The following is a 17867-nucleotide window of genomic DNA, read 5'->3' as shown; positions in this document are numbered from 1 at the left end:
ACACAACTTATTCATAAAAGGTTGACAACTCTTTTAGTAATTGATTAATGGTTTCCTGGTTTAAACAAACAGACATGACAGTATAGTATTTTTGATGACAAACTACGTTTTTAAAGTTGTGTACATAGTATATGTTTTAAATATGATCCGTCTGTGTCCGTGTGGCACTGAGTCCGCAGAGCTTTGGTCAGAGGGTCAGGTCATAATGGAGATTTTTTGTGCAAATGAAATTATATAATGAATATTTGAAAAATGTTTGAAAGGATATGTTTATTGTTTATGATGGATTTTTCTTTTGTTTATTCAATAATTATTTAAAGTTCTTTGAAATGTATAAGATTTGCATCGAAATGTAGTCACAAATGTAGAAAATCTTTATTACGGCAATCAAAAACGATCCGCTATCCTCATATTTAAGTGCAAGATTCTCTGTTAACCTCTTAACCCCCACCTTAACCAAGCAACTTTTCTCCAGCTCAGTTTTACCCAAATCTAAAAGCTTACAGCCCCTTCTAGGCCAGTGTAGCGAGTTTTTATCACATTTTTGTTACTTTTTTGTCACCTGTTTTGTTGTGGTTTGGCACTTTTATGATGTGTTTTTGTTGAGTTACTTTTCTTTTTTGAGGGCTTTTTTTGTCTTTTGTTTTGTTGCTATTTCATCACTTTTTTGTCGCCTGTTTTGTTGCTATTTCATCACTTTTTGTCGCCTGTTTTATGCTATTTCATCACTTTTTGTCGCCTGTTTTGTTGCTATTTCATCACTTTTTTGTCGCCTGTTTTGTTGCTTTTTCATCACTTTTTTGTCGCCTGTTTTGTTGCTTTTTCATCACTTATTTGTCGCCTGTTTTGTTGCTATTTCATCACTTTTTTGTCGCCGGTTTTGTTGCTTTTTCATCACTTTTCGCCTGTTTTGTTGCTTTTTTGTCACTTTTTTGTCGCCGGTTTTGTTGCTTTTTCAGCACTTTTTTGTCGCCTGTTTTGTTGCTTTTTCATCACTTTTTTGTCACCTGTTTTGTTGCTTTTTCATCACTTATTTGTCGCCTGTTTTGTTGCTATTTCATCACTTTTTTGTCGCCGGTTTTGTTGCTTTTTCATCACTTTTGTCGCCTGTTTTGTTGCTTTTTTGTCACTTTTTTGTCGCCTGTTTTGTTGCTTTTTCATCACTTTTTGTCGCCTGTTTTATTGCTATTTCATCACTTTTTTGTCGCCGGTTTTGTTGCTTTTTCATCACTTTTGTCGCCTGTTTTGTTGCTATTTCATCACTTTTTTGTCGCCTGTTTTATTGCTATTTCATCACTTTTGTCGCCTGTTTTATTGCTATTTCATCACTTATTTGTCGCCTGTTTTGTTGCTATTTCATCACTTTTTGTCGCCTGTTTTATTGCTATTTCATCCCTTTTTGTCGCCTGTTTTATTGCTATTTCATCCCTTTTTGTCGCCTGTTTTGTTGCTATTTCATCACTTATTTGTCGCCTGTTTTGTTGCTATTTCGTCACTTTTTGTCGCCTGTTTTATTGCTATTTCATCCCTTTTTGTCGCCTGTTTTGTTGCTTTTTCATCACTTATTTGTCGCCTGTTTTGTTGCTTTTTCATCACTTTTTTTGTCGCCAGTTTTATTGATATTTCATCACTTTTTTGTCGCCTGTTTTATTGCTTTTTCATCACTTTTTTGTCGCCTGTTTTGTTGCTATTTCATCACTTTTTTGTCGCCTGTTTTGTTGCTATTTCATCACTTTTTGTCGCCAGTTTTATTGCTATTTCATCACTTTTTGTCGCCTGTTTTGTTGCTTTTTCCTCACTTTTTGTCGCCTGTTTTGTTGCTTTTTCTTCACTTTTTTATCGCCTGTTTTGTTTCTTTTTCATCACTTTTTTGTCACCTGTTTTGTTGCTTTTTCATCACTTTTTGTCGCCTGTTTTGTTGCTATTTCATCACTTATTTGTCACCTTTTTTGCTGCTATTTCATCACTTTTTGTCGCCTGTTTTGTTGCTTTTTCATCACTTATTTGTCGCCTGTTTTGTTGCTATTTCATCACTTTTTTGTCGCCTGTTTTGTTGCTATTTCATAACTTTTTTTGTCGCCTGTTTTGTTGCTATTTCATCACTTATTTGTCGCCTGTTTTGTTGCTTTTTCATCACTTTTTTGTCGCCTGTTTTGTTGCTATTTCATCACTTTTTGTCGCCTGTTTTATTGCTATTTCATAACTTTTCTTGTCGCCTGTTTTGTTGCTTTTTCATCACTTTTTTGTCGCCTGTTTTGTTGCTCTTTCATCACTTTTTTGTCGCCTGTTTTGTTGCTTTTTTGTCGCTTTTTTGTCGCCTGTTTTGTTGCTATTTTATCACTTTTTTGTTGCCTGTTTTTGTGCTTTTTTCATCACTTTTTGTCGCCTGTTTTGTGTTTTTATTCTACTTTACATCTCGTTTATTTTGATGCTATTTTCAAGAAGCTTTTGGGTTTGGGTGAAGCTTTTCGCTGGAGAGAATGAGCTCGGGGAAGGCGGGGCTTAGAAGGTTACTAACAATACAATAACAGGGGGACTTGGCAGGGCTCTCCACTTAAACATGGGTATTTTGAAACAACAGGGCAAACAAAGAAAGGAAACAAACAGAAGCTTCGGTTTAAGGAAGTTGTCGTGTGCTCTGTTTCAGTCGTCTGTACGCTCTTATTTACATATTTCACTTTATCAGTTGATGCGGAGTTGACGAGACAAAATGTCCTGTTTTGGGTGAAATATATCAGAATAGCTGTAGTAGACTAGCTTGGGTATTGCAATCAAAGTAAGACCCAATGAGGTTTATCTTGCTGGTTATTTATTATAAGCCGTTTTATCAGTAACAGATTAGTGCTGATGTCAGGGTCACATGACTCTCAAACAAACCTCTGCATGATGTTTTACTCACCACACTAAGGACACATATATAAAACTGCAAACTGAGTCATTTCCTAAGGTTTTTTTACCCTCTTAACTATAGGATTTTTAAGAGGAAATTAATTTTGCTGAAGTATACTATTGACATAATGCATATGGTGCTTGAATTTCTACTCTGTAATCTTCCTCTAATCTGAAATACTAAATTTAGTGGCATCTCTGTGGGAAGGTAATGTGAGATTTTCATATGCACGTCCCTATTTCTTGCTTTAGATGAATAATGGCTTCAATAAGTGTTCAAATATTGAACTATGTAAGTATGAGCCACCACTGCGCCACCATGTAAAAAAAGATGTGGGAGATCCGTTTCTTATTTTTAACTTCCTCATTCTTCGTTAAGACATTTTTGACAATTTTCTGTGAATCACAAGTTATTTTTGTTTTCTTTATCCCCTACTTTTCCATGGCAACCCGTAATTATTGTTTATTATTTTACATTTTAACCCTAAACTGAGGGCATGTTTTCCCGTTTGGCTTTACCTGAATTTAAAAGCTCCTTGAAAAAACTAGCAAAAATGAGACGAAAACGAGGATGAAAACGTGTCAAGTGAAAAAAAAAAAAAAAAAGCAATGACAAAGTGACAGAAAAGTGACAAAAACGCAGCAAAAAAAGTGACGAAAAATGTGACGAAAAAGGAACGAATGAGTGACAAAAGATTGGCAACAAAGTGACAAAAAAATGATAAGAAAGGTCGAAAAAGAAAGGAAAAAAACATTTGTTGATTTGGGTAAAGCTGAACTGGAGAAAATGCACTTCTTTTCACCCGCAGTGCTTTCATTATCAGTTCCATTTAATTGAATAATGAAACCAACCTTTGCTTTTACTTCATCGAAACTCGTAACAACAACAACAAAGAATGTTTATATGAAACATCTTTTATTGAATTGTTTTTCATATTTTTATGTGTGTTTTTTTTTTATTCGCCACATGTAACACAAATCACGTGACGAAGCCCTGGCGTGGCGGCGCAGTGATTGGCTGCGCGCTGTCCAGCCCTGGCTCTCATTGGTCCCTTTTCTGCTGACGTCATCAACACCGGTCTGTTTACATCATCTGCTTTTCTGTCGCCGGAGCAGCTCCTAGCTAACGCTGTTTTTACGGGCATTCGCTGGTTATATTTGGCTTTATCATGTGTATCCTTTTCCAGACAACACGGGAGTGGCAGCCAGTAATGATTATTTAAGTTTTTGTATTTATTTCATGTTTTTTTGAGCCAAATATGCGGTGTTTTCTCGGTCAAGCTTAGCGCTGGAAGCTCACTTGGCTGCGCTCCCGCTGCTGTTTCTGCCTCTCCCTCCTCTTGCTCCTCTTTCATTTCGTTTGACTTGTCACTGTCACCTGACCTGAAGAGGAAACTTACACAAATGGGATGCGTAACGTAACACTCGTCTCGCTGAAGGAGAGGCAATCATTCGAAAGGGAAATGCCATAAAATAAAAACACACACACACACTTAGGAGCCGTGGAGTTTTGAGGGTCTTGATTTTTTTTAGAAAAGGGATTTTAGTGAGACAGCAGTGGACATGTCGGACACGGACAGGTCGTTGCCTCTGTGCAGGCGGCTGAGCTACGCCGTGGGACACTTTCTAAACGATCTGTGCGCCTCGATGTGGTTCACCTACCTGCTGGTCTTCTACCACGACGTCCTGGGCTTCCAGAACACCTACGCGGGTAAGTGCCACGCGCCACTCTTCATTTTCACTTTTATTTTCTTTTGACGAAAATGTCCTTGAATTTTAGTCGAGATTTAGTCGACTAAAATTCAGACGAATTTAGTCGACTTTGCATTTATCATATTTATTTATATTTAAATAAGGTCCTGCTTCGTGTTTGTTATCCCACATGAACACAGCTCAGAGCTCTTCCTTTGGCAGTGAATTTAACCTTTTAACCCCCACCTGAACTGAACACATGTTCTATGGTTTGGCTTTACCCAAATCTAAAAGCTTCTTGAACAAAGTGTCAAAATAGTGACGAAAACATGACAAAAAAGTGATCAAAAAGTGACACAAATGCAGCAAAAACAGCCAACAAAGAGCAACAAAAAAGGGATGAAAATGTGGTAAAAATGGGTCAAAATTGCATTAGAAAAGCAATGAAAGAAAAAGTTCAAAAAGTGACGACAACAAGACAACGCAAGGAAAATGATCCGTGTAGATGAGTGTTGGATAAAGCTAAAAAATAAATAACACTGTCATCGGAAGTTTTGGATGATTTTAGTTTCTTCTTTTCATTTTTATTTAGTCACATTTTAGTCGATGAAAATTTCTGGACATTTTAGTCCAGATATTGTTAAGTCTTATAAAAAACTTTACATTTTGATTTAGTCAAATTTTAGTTGGCAAAAATATTACTTTGACAAAAATTATTTTCGTCGACGAAATGATCACTGAGTGTATGATTAAAACCAGGTGGGCTCTTTGGGGCAAATCTGCTCAAGTTTTTTAGTGTAGCCCAGTATCGTAACAGGAGTTTCCTCTGCTTTATCTAAAAAAGCCTAAAATACTTTCATCAGGGGCCCCTGGGTGCCTTGGTTTATCTATTTTTAAAGCGGCTTTTTAGTTGTAAACTAAACCCTATCTTCCCTAATATAAGGGAGTGCAAAACTCAATAAATCAGGCTGGGATTTAGATATTTAGATATAATGACAAAGTCCTTCTGAAAAAGACTTAACTGTTCTTGGTTCTTTTCTGTTTGGATGAGAAGTCTTTATCCCTCTTTAGGGCCCCACCGATATATCAGCCGGCTAATATTATCGGCCGATATTAGGATATTTTCACTTTAAAATGAGCACAACCACAACTTCCTAGGCCTCAGGGGAGCGGAGAAACATCGCGGTGAAAACTGTATACCTATTTTGCATATTTTATGTTTTAAACTTTTGCGTATATTTTGTGATCCATAAGACATAGAGACTCACTGTTTTTGTTTTGGAATCTACTGTTTGTCTTTCAAACAAGCTCCCTCTGAAGTACCTACTCTGCACAAATCATTAGCGCCCCCTGCTGTCACAGTTCAACACTGACACATTTCGAAGCTTCATGTACAGGATTTTAGACGTTTCAAAAATTTTAGGCTATTGGTGAGATCTAAAAAAGAACAACATCAAGTTAAACTACTTAGAATATCGGCCTACATATCTGCTATCGGCCATGCCAACCCCTTCGTATCGGTATCAGACCCCAAAAATCCCTATCGGTCGGGCCATATTCATCTTTATTATGTTGATTTCGAATTATTACATCTAAAAACCAAAACAATAAACAAGTTGAAGTGAACTGCAGCTTCTTTTTGTTGTCACAGGACAAGTGCACAGGCTGGTTTTTCTTCACGGTTTTAGTGAAGCCGCTGAACCCACTCTACACCTGTAGCAGCAGAACTAAGTGTCCTTCACGGGACTCCAGCGCCTGCAGAGTTTTACAGCTCTATAATCCTGAGCATTTCAACACCGCGAGGACAGATGCGTGACAATACAGCAGATAATCTTTCCATAACAACCTTTAGTTACGTTATTGTAGCGTTTTACAAGAAAACACTGTGGATAAAAGGATGGAATTGCACAATGTATTTCCAAATGACCAGTTCACTTGCTTCTGGATGAAGATACTGCGATAATCTCCCAATATCAGGGATGAGCTTTGGAGGCGCGCCCTGTGACTTTGTTTTGGTGACCTTTAACCCCAGAAGACTAAACTTGAACCGGCAGTTCAACAGGACGTCAGGAGGCTGACCACTCGGACCGCTCTCGCTACGCAAACGCCACACGGCGGATTCAAGCGCAGACTTTGGCCCGTGACGCTTTCACTTCACATTGACGTTTTTATCACTACGGCAACAATGGTTTTGGAATTTTGAGAAGTGGAACCCAAACTGTTACCCAGAATTTCTTATTATAGTGTGAATTATCTGTCGGTTTAAACTGAAACCTTCTTTAAATGTTCAATATTAAGAAACTACTTTTGATTAGGGCTGAGGAAAAATGCCTAAAAAATGAAACCTCTTCTCTCTTTTACGTCTCTTGGATGAGAAAAGTTTAAGTATGAGCTTAAAAGTGGTGTGTGTTGTTTTTCCAAACAGATGAAGCTTGGGCTGCACGATTATGACCAAAAAAAACAATATATATTTTTCCGACAAATATTGCGATTTTTACCTTTGGTCAAGGTAAAAGTGCTTTATTTGTCTATTCATCACTGTACAACAAAAGTCGTCCTTCGACGCTGCTGGGGCAACCTGTAGGGAGCCGTGGGCAGCAGTGGTAAGAAACACCTGGCAGGAGGATTCACTTATTGTAACCATGAAACTCTAAAATCTCCTGCTTGACGGTTACTCTGGACCAACACCAGCAGAAGACATGGCTCCACAAATCATCACAGACTGTGGAAACTTCGCATTGGACTTCAAGCATCTTGGACGGTTTGCTTCTCCATTCTTCCTCTGGGACCTTGGTTTCCAAATGAGATGCAACATTTGCTCTCATCAGAAAAGAGAGCTGTTGACCACTGAGCAACAGACCAGTTCTTTCTTTATTTTGCCCACGTAAGACGCTTCTGACATTGTTTGTAGTTCAGGAGTGGCTAAACAAGAGGAATCTCAATGTCCAGGATCCGTCTGTGCGTGGAGGCTCTTGATGCACTGACTCAGCCTCAGTCACTCCTTGTGAAGTTCAAGTTTCAAGTTTAATGGTTTTGTATAGCCCAATATCACAACAGAAGTCGCCTCACAGGGCTGCACCAAACATTAAGGCAATAAAACAGAGCAATAAATATGACAATTAGGTCCCCCACACTTTTGAATGGCCTTTCCCTGACCATCCTCTCCAGACTGTGGTCATCCCTGTGGCTTGTGCACCTTTTTCTTACACACTTTTCCTTCAACTTAACTTTCTATGAATGTGCTTTGATACTAGCCTGGCTGGTGCCAGACTAAAATCACAAGTTATATTTAGTCTGGGGACCACCAATTCATTTTCTCGTAGGAGAGGTGTGGTTTACGATTGTCCATAGCCGTTTATTGGGCGGTATAAATGTCTATCATATGTGTCTGCACGAAGCCACAGCCAATCGTATCAGATGATGTAGGACGTACTCGCTGTAACTTTAGAGCTAAACTATTTAGAACACGGTCTAAAGCTTGATCGAAAAATGGCGTTGCGTCTGCTGCTATCATGTTGGATCCGTAATTTTTTTTATTTTTTTTTATCCCTAAACAATAGTCGAATAGTGCGCCATTGTCTGGCCGTCCCTCCTCTTTCTGTGATTGGTCCTCAAATCCATGCGAAGATTTCGGCCATGGCTGCTTTGCCGTTCGAAATGATTCAAGTGCACACAGAGCATGGCGTTAGCCAGGCTACTTTGATCCAGCACTTTGAGGACATCCACCTTCTTTTGCTATTACCTTTAGAGGTTTTCTCTCCTTATAGAGCTCCACAGTCCCACACACTCCCGTCATGTGTCGGGGTCCGACATAAAAAAATCCCATGTATTTTTTGACTTTTTCAAAAAGTGAATGCTAAAAATACATGGGATTTTTTATGTTGGACCCCGACACGTGACCGGGAGTGGATGGGACTGGAGCTTTACGGAGGGTGTCAATGATGGTTTTCTGCACAACTGTCAGGTCAGTCTTCCCCATTCTACTGAACCACAGAGACCATTTAAAGTCTCAGGGACCCTCTGCAGGTGTTTTGGATGAATTATAGTCGATACATTAGTTTCACATTTTAAGTTGAATTACAGAAATAAATGAACTTTTTCACAATATTCTAATTTTCAAGTTTGTATATCGAACTTCAAATTCTGTTATCGTGACAACTCTTTTCTTTATTCATTCTTTTTGATCAACAAAAAAAATCAGGTGAATATTTTTTCTTTTTTTGTTATAAATTTAAAAAACGAAACAAAAATATGAACAGACAACAAGAAAGCCACACATCCCTCTCCCGCTCTTCACAAGAAACTGAAATGAAACGCTACTGCGGGTTCGGATCCAGCCAGTGGAAATGTTCAGAAATATGTTGTAAGTTCTGGTTTCGTCCTGATCTGGAGTCAGTCAAACCCGTTTTAGTTTCGGTTTTAGCCCCGGTTGAGGAATGGAGGAAGTTTGGCTTATTACAATCAGAACCAAATATTTACATTTGGGCTGCACGATATTGAAAACGTGTGATTACGATATTACCACGGTGTTTAACTAAACCTAAAAAAGAGTTCAGCAGAAAACACGAAATCAGGACCAAAACAAGTCTAAAGTGGATCTTAAACAGGAATACTGTGTAGTTATTGTATATACTGTGTAGTTATTGTATATACTGTGTAGTTATTGTGTTCTGACATGTACAGTGTTGAATGTTGTGTCCAGGCGTGCTGCTGCTCGTGGGACAGATCGCCGACGGCATCTGCACGCCCCTCATCGGCTACGAGTCGGACCGGGCGCCGGGGTGTGGAAACTACGGCAAGAGGAAGAGCTGGCACCTCGTGGGTGAGCTACAGTCTGTCCCATCAGTGTCCGGAGCGTGACCTACAGGAGCTCGTAAAAACTCTTTGCCCTGAAAGAACGAGGACTTTGCCTCTCTTTATGGATTCTTTTATGGTTGACAAAAGTGTCCGCTGTTTCCAACTGCTGATTGTCAGGTGACTGAAAGCAGACCTCGGGCAGGAGTTTTACAAGAAGTGATCCAGAGAAAATGTCTGTTCTTTTGATTGGATAGATAGACTGGTCTCTTAAAGTCTTCACATCCTCTTGTTTTTTTATGTTACAGTTTAGTATTTCTAAAATTATATATACTTTTTCTGATTACTCTGCCATTCCCAAACTGGGGGTCGCAGGAGACAGTCTCCAAACTAACACCATTAAACCAGATTCTAAAAGTTTTGCTCCATGTAAATGCTACTTACATTTTACAGAAGGGGGTCCCGGGTTGTTTGTTGATTGATTTTGGGGGTCACGACCAGAAAGGATTGGGAACACTAGCTTTAGGAACACCCCTCCTTATGGTGCCGCCGACCTCACTTTGGGAACCACTGCTCTATGACAATAAAGTATGTAAGGAATTTGAAAACAGTTTGGAAAATAGATTTATATACAGTATAAAGGAAGCACCAAGATTTCTTTGCGACATACGTTTTCAGACCATCTACTTTATTATCTGGAAACTTCCAATGGGAACTTTAAGTTGGGGAATAAAAAAAATAAAGTAAAAACGGTCAAAAAACACTTAAGTTTTTGTACTTTTTCCGTAAATAATTTGTGAACTTGATGTGAGGCTCATCGTGTCAAAACATAACACAACTTTCCTGTTTCCTTTCCCAGTTCAGCTTCTTTCTAAGTGGTGGGACAAACGGGAGAGTTTTATATCATGATTTTATGTTTTTTAGCAATCGGTGAGAGGGCGGGGCCTGCTTTAATCAAAATAAACCTGAACTATAGCACAATCTCTACGGACTCTGAAAACAATCTAATAATGATAGCGCTCACATCTTTCCTGTGGTAGATGTTGAAGTGTGTAACTATCAAGTCACATTCTTCTTCTGCGGTTTATAGCGGAAAAAAAAAAGTTTCTTCTAAACGCTCCCTTCTTCCCCCATGACACCCACAGATCCCTGAGTCGGTGGGTTAACGGCGCTGTGTGTTTGTGTCTGTCCCCAGGCACCCTGTGTGTGGCGCTGTCCTTCTCCTTCATCTTTAACCAGTGCCCGGGCTGCTCCTCTATGACTCCGCAGTGGGCCAGCATGCTGTTCTTCGTGCCCTTCATCGTGGTGTTCCAGTTCGGCTGGGCCGCCGTGCAGATCTCCCACCTGTCCCTCATCCCTGAGCTGGTCCGCTGTGAACACGCCAAGGTGGAGCTCACCGCCTACAGGTACCAGCGCACTGACCCTTCCAGCCAAGTCCAGGATCAACACGTGTTGTAGGAAGGAAGTGTGGCAGGTCCTCCAGGGTGTTCAGCACAATGCAACAACATAGACTTTCCTTACAAAATAGATAAAGGTTTCAATTATCTGTTTGTTGCTAAATATATATATATATTTTTTTGAGGGATTTTTGGAGCTTGTTTAGTTTTTGAATTAATAAAAATAAATAATGATAATTGTTCAGTCCGAGTCTGTAGGAGTGACTAAAAACCTCCTCTGTAACCTCCAAACGTGCATTTCCGCCCTGACATTAGCGTAAGAAAAAAGAACAGGCGTGTCCAGAGTAGGTTAGAAAGAGCTCCTTCTTCACAACCTTCGGTGCAAACATAACATCTGTTCAGACGTTCACGGGTTGGTGCGTGGGAACAGCTAGCTAGAAATCTCAACATTATATCATCAAAATAAAATGCAAAAATAATCAATTTGTGTCATTTATTTGAGCTGAAACAACCAAGTCACTTCTTTTTTTAACGCTGTCCCTGAAACGACAGCATCAAAACTGGGTCTCTCTAAAGATAAAGATTTTTTTTTGCTTTTATGCAATGCTCACGCAACAAAACCCCATAAAAACACCTCATACCTTTACGTTTTTTCCATCATTTGTGAAATTCCAGACCGTACACAGGCTCTTTTCTAAAAATGCCACACAGAAAACACGTTACTCTTCCTCCTGCTGACTATTCCATAAACACACAAAGCCTCACAGTCAGAGCTCCTAACTCAATTACATGCTTTAAATTCCAGATCCGTCAAAGTGACAATTCCTACAAAAAGGCCTGGTCATCCATTTACAAGAAATTCCACATATCCTAAAACTGCTGCTCACTCGTCAAATTCCTTTTCTCCCTCCATTAAGAGTTAATAGAGTGATATTAGTGCGGCAGCTGCGAGGAGGACTTGCTTCAGTGGCTTCTGTTTGGGAAAGTCCGCTGTGTTTTATTTGAACAGAAAGGAGAAGTAAAGACTATAGAGAATGTTCACTCCTGTGCAGGCTTGTCCCCGCGGTGTTGCCGTACAGGTGGGCAATATTGTCCTTTCGTTTTATTGTCAAAGCCATAGGTTTGTCTCTCACACAGCAGAGGTTGCTTATGCTGCACTTAATGCACTCAGAATTTCTATTTCACAGCTGGAAAGGATCATCTTTACCAGAGCACATGAAGGCATCGTCCCTCTTCATGTGGGAGCAGAGCCAGACTTTAGTAGTCAGACTGGTTCAATGTTGACTTAAGATCCAGACTTGAGACTTAATGAGTTTCCAAAAATGCATAAATGAAATATGAATCAGTTTTTGACAACTGGCTCTTTTGTTTAAAGGAACAGGCCACCGCTTTTTCATACTGAGATATGTTCTTACCTGAGCTTAGACGCGTTCATGTGTACCTGTCTGGTCTTTGTGCGTGCCCTCAGTCACGCAAAACGACCAAAGATGTTGTTAGCATTTGGCCTCTCCCAGTATATTCCTATAGCTCTGAATGGGGTGAAGTTGGAAGCGACCACGCTCTTCCACGGGCACAAAGACCAGACAGGTACGTATCAACTCGTCTAAGCTCAGGTAACAACATAGTATGTACACGGTATGGAAAAAGGGTGGCCTGTTCCTTTACCTCTCAGCGCCAAATCTAGTCAAAAACATTTGTGTAGTTTTTTTTCTATAACTGGGTTGAGTATGAAAAGTATCGTGATACATAGTTTTCGATACGATACACGGATCACAACCAATAACGATTGTGGGATATCGCAAAACAATATTTTGTCCCAGCTCTGAAAAATCACTACAGCTTTGTTTCCCACGCTCATCATTCACAAATATTGACATGTTTGGAGAGTTTCTGCTTGGATTTGTTTGCAGGATGTTAGAATAGCCTCCCAGAGCTGCTGTTTGGATGAAAACTGCCTCCCACCCTCATAGATGTTTTTATTGTTGAGGCTCCAAAGGTTCTCAATAGGGTTGAGGTCAGGGGAGGAGGGGGTCCACATCATGAGTTTCTCTCCTTTTATGCCCATAGCAGCCAGTGATGCAGAGGTATTCTTTACAGCAGGACATGGTGCGTTGTCATGATGAAGATGATTTTGTTAAGGAAAGCATGGCTCTTCATTTTGTAGCATAGAAGACAGTGGTCAGTCAGAAAGTCATTTTCACACTTTCAGGGAGCCTAAAGGGGCCGACCAGCTCTCTCACCATGATTCTGGCCCAAAACATGACTGCTTAATAAAGTGGAACACCCTTTTTCAGTAGTTTTTCCCTTAACTGGGCTTAACTGACAACTAATCATCCCAGGTCTCTGAGATTAATGTCATTGATAGTTCAGTTTTTACCTTTTTGACACAAAAATACAATTGCATAATAATTTGGAACACTGTGTAAGTGCCGAGACAAAGCAAACAGAGGCAAAAGTGGGCGGGGCGGAATAAGGTGAATACTTTACCGAACTTTTGGCCTTATACCCATTGAACTTCAAAATGGTTCACAGGTATGCCTTCACAGTGGTGGCTAACATCACGGTGTACGCTATGGCCTACTTGCTGTTCCACATGCAGAGCGGACAGGAGGCCGACATGGACATCCTGGGACCGGCCGACATCCCCGTCTTCAGGGTGAGACAAGGAAGCAGACTGGAGTTTGAATTGGATCCAAACTGGAATTGAATCTTAACATTTCTTGGAAAGTAATGTAAACAATTTTACTGCATAAGTTTGTCAAAAGTTACATCCTTTCATGATCAGTTGTTTTGCAATCTTCCAATCACTTTAAAATGGCTGATGAGTTGATCCTGTGTGTGTGCGTGTCCTAGAACCTGGCTCTGATCGTGCTGGGCATCGGGCTGGTGTTCTCTCTGCTCTTCCACCTGGGCACCTCTGAGAGCAGGAACAGACCTGGGGAGGAGGGGGAGAACAGCCCCCTGCTGGCCACAAGGGGGACTACACTGTCTGCTCTGCTGCAGTGGAAGTGCTGGCTACGGCAGCCGTCCTTCTACCAGGTACACCATATACTACTACTACTACTACTACTACTACTACTACTACCACTACTACTACTACTACTACTACTACTACTACTACTACCACACAGCAATAAAGCAGCGTCATGGCCCAAACTAAAGCCCCTCTTCATGTGTGTCCAAACAGGGGGTTTTAGGGGGAAATTATGTGGAAATTGACGGTATTTTCAACAGCACTTCTTAAAGCAGTACTAAGTAACGCCCCTAGAGGCCATAAGCGCAACTGCAGGTGTCATAGCAAGTTGCGATTTATTTAGCTTATTAATTTACGCTGACAGAAAAGGCGAAGGGAGAGAGGGATATTTTACATCCAATTATACAATGGAAATATTTTTTTTTCACTCAAACTTGGCTGTAAATACTGTTTAAAATGACGCTAGCCTGCAGTTAGCTTTGCCCGTTAGCATGTTAGCTTCTTCTTCGTGATTCTATTAGTGTGTATTGGTGGCTTCGGTCCGGTGGCAGTCAAGTTGCAAGCATGGTTTTCTCCCAGGGGGAGATGAAAGATCATCCCATTAACACTTGTATTACCCCACAAGGACTACGAAAAGGATTTATTATGGTAAACACGTTACTTAGTACTGCTTTAACCTGCACCGTAAGTGTTAGAGAGGTAACAATGGTGTTCGAGAGGATAGATGAAGAATAGGCAGCACCTGGATGTCTTTTGCAGGAGAAGTTTATTTACCATCTGTGCTGGACCCGGAGACATGAACTCAAGACATTGCACTAGTCCTACCATTCAAGTCTGTCTATGCTTCCATAGGAAAGGGATAAATCCCCTCTCAGAGCGTCAGACTGATACGCAAGAGTCTGAGCACCACAGTCAAGGCTGTGACAGAGATAGTACGACTGACCCAGTATGATAAATAGCGAGTTAATGTCATGCTCTAACAGTGACCAAGTGCATTTTCTCCATTTTGGCTTTACCCAAATATAAAAGCCTCTTACAGCCTACAGGCCAGTGTCACACATCATTTGAAAGCTAAGGCCTACAAAACTGATCTAAATGGATTTTTTTCCTCATGTTGTTGCCCCCCCTTTTTTTTTTTTACGTTTTTATATCATCGCCTTTTTGTTGCTCTTTTGTTGCTTTCTTTTGTCACTTTTTGTTGTGCTTTTGTTCTGCGTTATTCATCCTCCTTTTCGCCTGGTTTTAGTTTTTAGATTTGATTCTAGTTGAACTTAAGAAACTGCACTCTGTTTGTTCCATGCCAGAGGGCTGGATTCTGACGTTGTTGAGCAATGAACTGTGACAATGATGATGAGTGAATTCTAGCGTTGCAGAGAAACGACAGTCCCTGTGTTTGTCTGCAGGTGGCGCTGCTGTACATGTCGACCAGGCTAATCGTGAATCTGTCGCAGACCTACATCTCCATGTACCTGATCAACACTCTGGGGCTGGACAAGGTAAACCCGCTGAGACGTTCATTGATACACATGTGATCATGTGATCCACTGTGATTAGGAAACTCTGTTCTAAAGTAGTGTGTGTGTGTGTGTGTCCAACAGAAGTTCATCGCCACCATCCCTCTGGTCATGTACCTGAGCGGCTTCCTCTCCTCCTTCATCATGAAGCCCATCAGCAAACTCATCGGGAAACCTGTGAGTCGCACTGTTGCTCGTATAAAGATCCAGACATGGAAATAAAACGCTGTGTGATCACATGTCCCATTTTAAACAACAGCAGTGTAGAAGTATCATAGATTAAAAAAATGTAAATAAAGACCAGCCATGTTGATCTGCTATACTATAGGTTTATTGCCTGCTGGTTTTAGCCATGAGATCTGGCAACCCAAAGGCCTGACCTTTGTGGTGTTTCTGACTGTGCTCATTGTGGTCGGTCGGCTAAAGAACCAAACACAAAATGTAAAAAAAACATTTCTGTTTTAGTGTACCATTTCTAAATAAAAAGACACATTTTGATATCATTAACTCTCAATAACCCTCTTCATGCATATATGGATATATTTTTAATATAGGTTTAACCCTTTAAATGCCGGCTCGTAGAGAGAAATACAGACTGAATGAAATTTCTACTTTTGGTGCTAATTTGAAAAAGTAAAAAACAAAAACCCACTCCTTCCATAGGAATAAATAGGGTTAGCGTTAGCTAGCCTGCATCATGGCCTGCAAGAACTCGGATTCTCTTGTGAAATCTGAAATAACATACCATAAAAACAAATGTACTATTTTATAAGACATGTTTTTATTTGTGAGAATGGAAGTTGCACAGTGCACCTCATTGAAGTGTTGATTTGCAAACGCTGCAGCTGACGTACTTCGTGGGCCTGCTGTTGATCCTGGCCTTCTCCTACTGGGTGCTGCTGGATGAGTTTATGGGTGAGCGGGTGTACGGGGCCGCGGTGCTGCTGGGGGCGGGCTCAGCCACCATTCTGGTCATCTCCCTGTCCATGACGGCGGAACTCATCTCCAACCAGACGGTAAGAACGGCAGCCGCGCGGACACATCACACACTCGCTGTTCTTCAGAGTAAAGCCTGTGTGTTCTCGTCTGCGCAGCAAAGCGGAGCGTTTGTGTACGGCGCCATGAGCTTCACGGACAAAGTGGCCAACGGACTGGCCGTCATGCTGATCCAGAGCCTGCACCCCTGTCAGTGAGTGCACACCTTTACTGGACTTCATGGAGATGGGACAGTTTGAGTAGGTCTGAGGTTCAGGCAGTTCTAAAGGCCTGAATCAAGCATAAACCAAACTGAGGTGAGGCATTTTGGGCAAGTTTTCTCCTGAACTTCATGGTTTTAACATCAGAGTTAAAAGACCAAAATCAGCCCATCATGAGTTTCAAAAGGATATCTCTAAATGTTTGTTTTTTTTTCCTGTAAAAGGAGGAAGTGTGCCCTCTCCTGGCCGAAAGTAGAACTGCTCTTTGCCATGTGTTAAAGAGGGGGTATTATGCTTTTTTTCAATCACATAGCACCAGTCTATATCACACTACAATGATGACCAAACCTTCTGTTGGTCTGTAAATGCAGTAAATTAGAATAACTGCCTTGTATAAAATTGCTCTTTCAAAATGGCTGTAGTGAATGTCTTGAAATAGGCCTCTGTCTCTTTAAGAACCTCTGAGCCTTTCCGACACGCCCCCTCCACACGCTGTCTGTGGCATCAGTGGGGAGGGGGTTCTGCTGAGGAGCAGTGGTTGGTTACTCGTTACTGGTTGGTGACGAAAGCTCGGAGGCGTCTCCAGGAGGTGGGGGCGTTCCTAGGAGGACTCAGGCAAACCTATCCCTAAAATGGCCGCCATCAGAGTTTGTACAGATTACTCAAAAATACGTGAATGTGCCAAGGCAACACTTCAGGCATGTTTTTAATGAGGGAATGACATAATAACATGGTGTAAAGCTTGAAAAAGTCGATTTTGCATAATACCCCCCCTTTAATTTACTATGCAGATACAAAAGTCTCCTTAAAACATGCACAATAGGGCCCCTGTCTAATCTGCGTGTTTTCCCAGTACGGTGGCGTGCTGCCCGGCCTGCGTCTGGTTCTACCACTACGTCATGGTCTTCGTGACGGGGGGCGTGGCCTTCGTGGCTGCCCTGGCGCTCTGCTCAATCCTCATCTGGCCAATCAAGATCCGAATACGTGAGTCACATGACCGCACACTCGCCCTTGGTTTGAGAAGGGTATAGTTGCTTTTAGCGCGTGGACTTCCCATGAAAGGACCAAGGGGTTTTAAGAGCTTCATTTTAAAAGCTGCCTGTTTTTTATTCCAGGAAACGTGCCCGCCATAACTGAAGACGCATCCGCCGTGAACTAGTTCGCATTTGGAAAGAAAGAGCCAAAGACGAGCGGACGCTTTAAAACCCAACGACTTGAAGCGTGAAAGGGAGGGTGTGGGCGCACTTTGGAGCAGAGGTTTGACTTCTGCTCAACACGAGAGGGACCAAACGGAAATCAGAGTCCCTCTATAGGCCAAAGCAATCCTGCACTTCCAGCTCATCAGTGTTTTATCATGTATTTAATCTTTTATTCTTGTTTTCAAACGACAAACCAGGTCAAATCATGAACC

The 17867-nt window shown here is 41.1% G+C and overlaps 1 protein-coding gene across 1 annotated transcript; it reads left to right on the top strand.

Moving 5' to 3' along the window:
• Positions 1-3922: 3922 nt before the first annotated feature.
• On the top strand, positions 3923-17615 carry LOC306972816 (major facilitator superfamily domain-containing protein 12-like; the record flags this gene model as incomplete). Its single annotated transcript, XM_079569522.1, has 11 exons — positions 3923-4600; positions 9284-9403; positions 10571-10781; positions 13305-13428; positions 13626-13811; positions 15150-15242; positions 15345-15437; positions 16106-16276; positions 16355-16449; positions 17310-17440; positions 17572-17615. The coding sequence occupies exons 1-11, from the start codon at positions 4453-4455 to the stop codon at positions 17613-17615; spliced, it is 1416 nt and encodes a 471-aa protein (XP_079425648.1). The 5' UTR covers positions 3923-4452.
• Positions 17616-17867: the final 252 nt, after the last annotated feature.

Source organism: Gobius niger (genome assembly GCF_951799975.1).
Source record: "Gobius niger genome assembly, chromosome: 13".
NCBI classification, from domain to species: domain Eukaryota; kingdom Metazoa; phylum Chordata; class Actinopteri; order Gobiiformes; family Gobiidae; genus Gobius; species Gobius niger.
The sequence above is the reverse complement of the archived record's forward strand: the minus strand, read 5'-3'. Positions and strand labels throughout refer to the sequence as shown.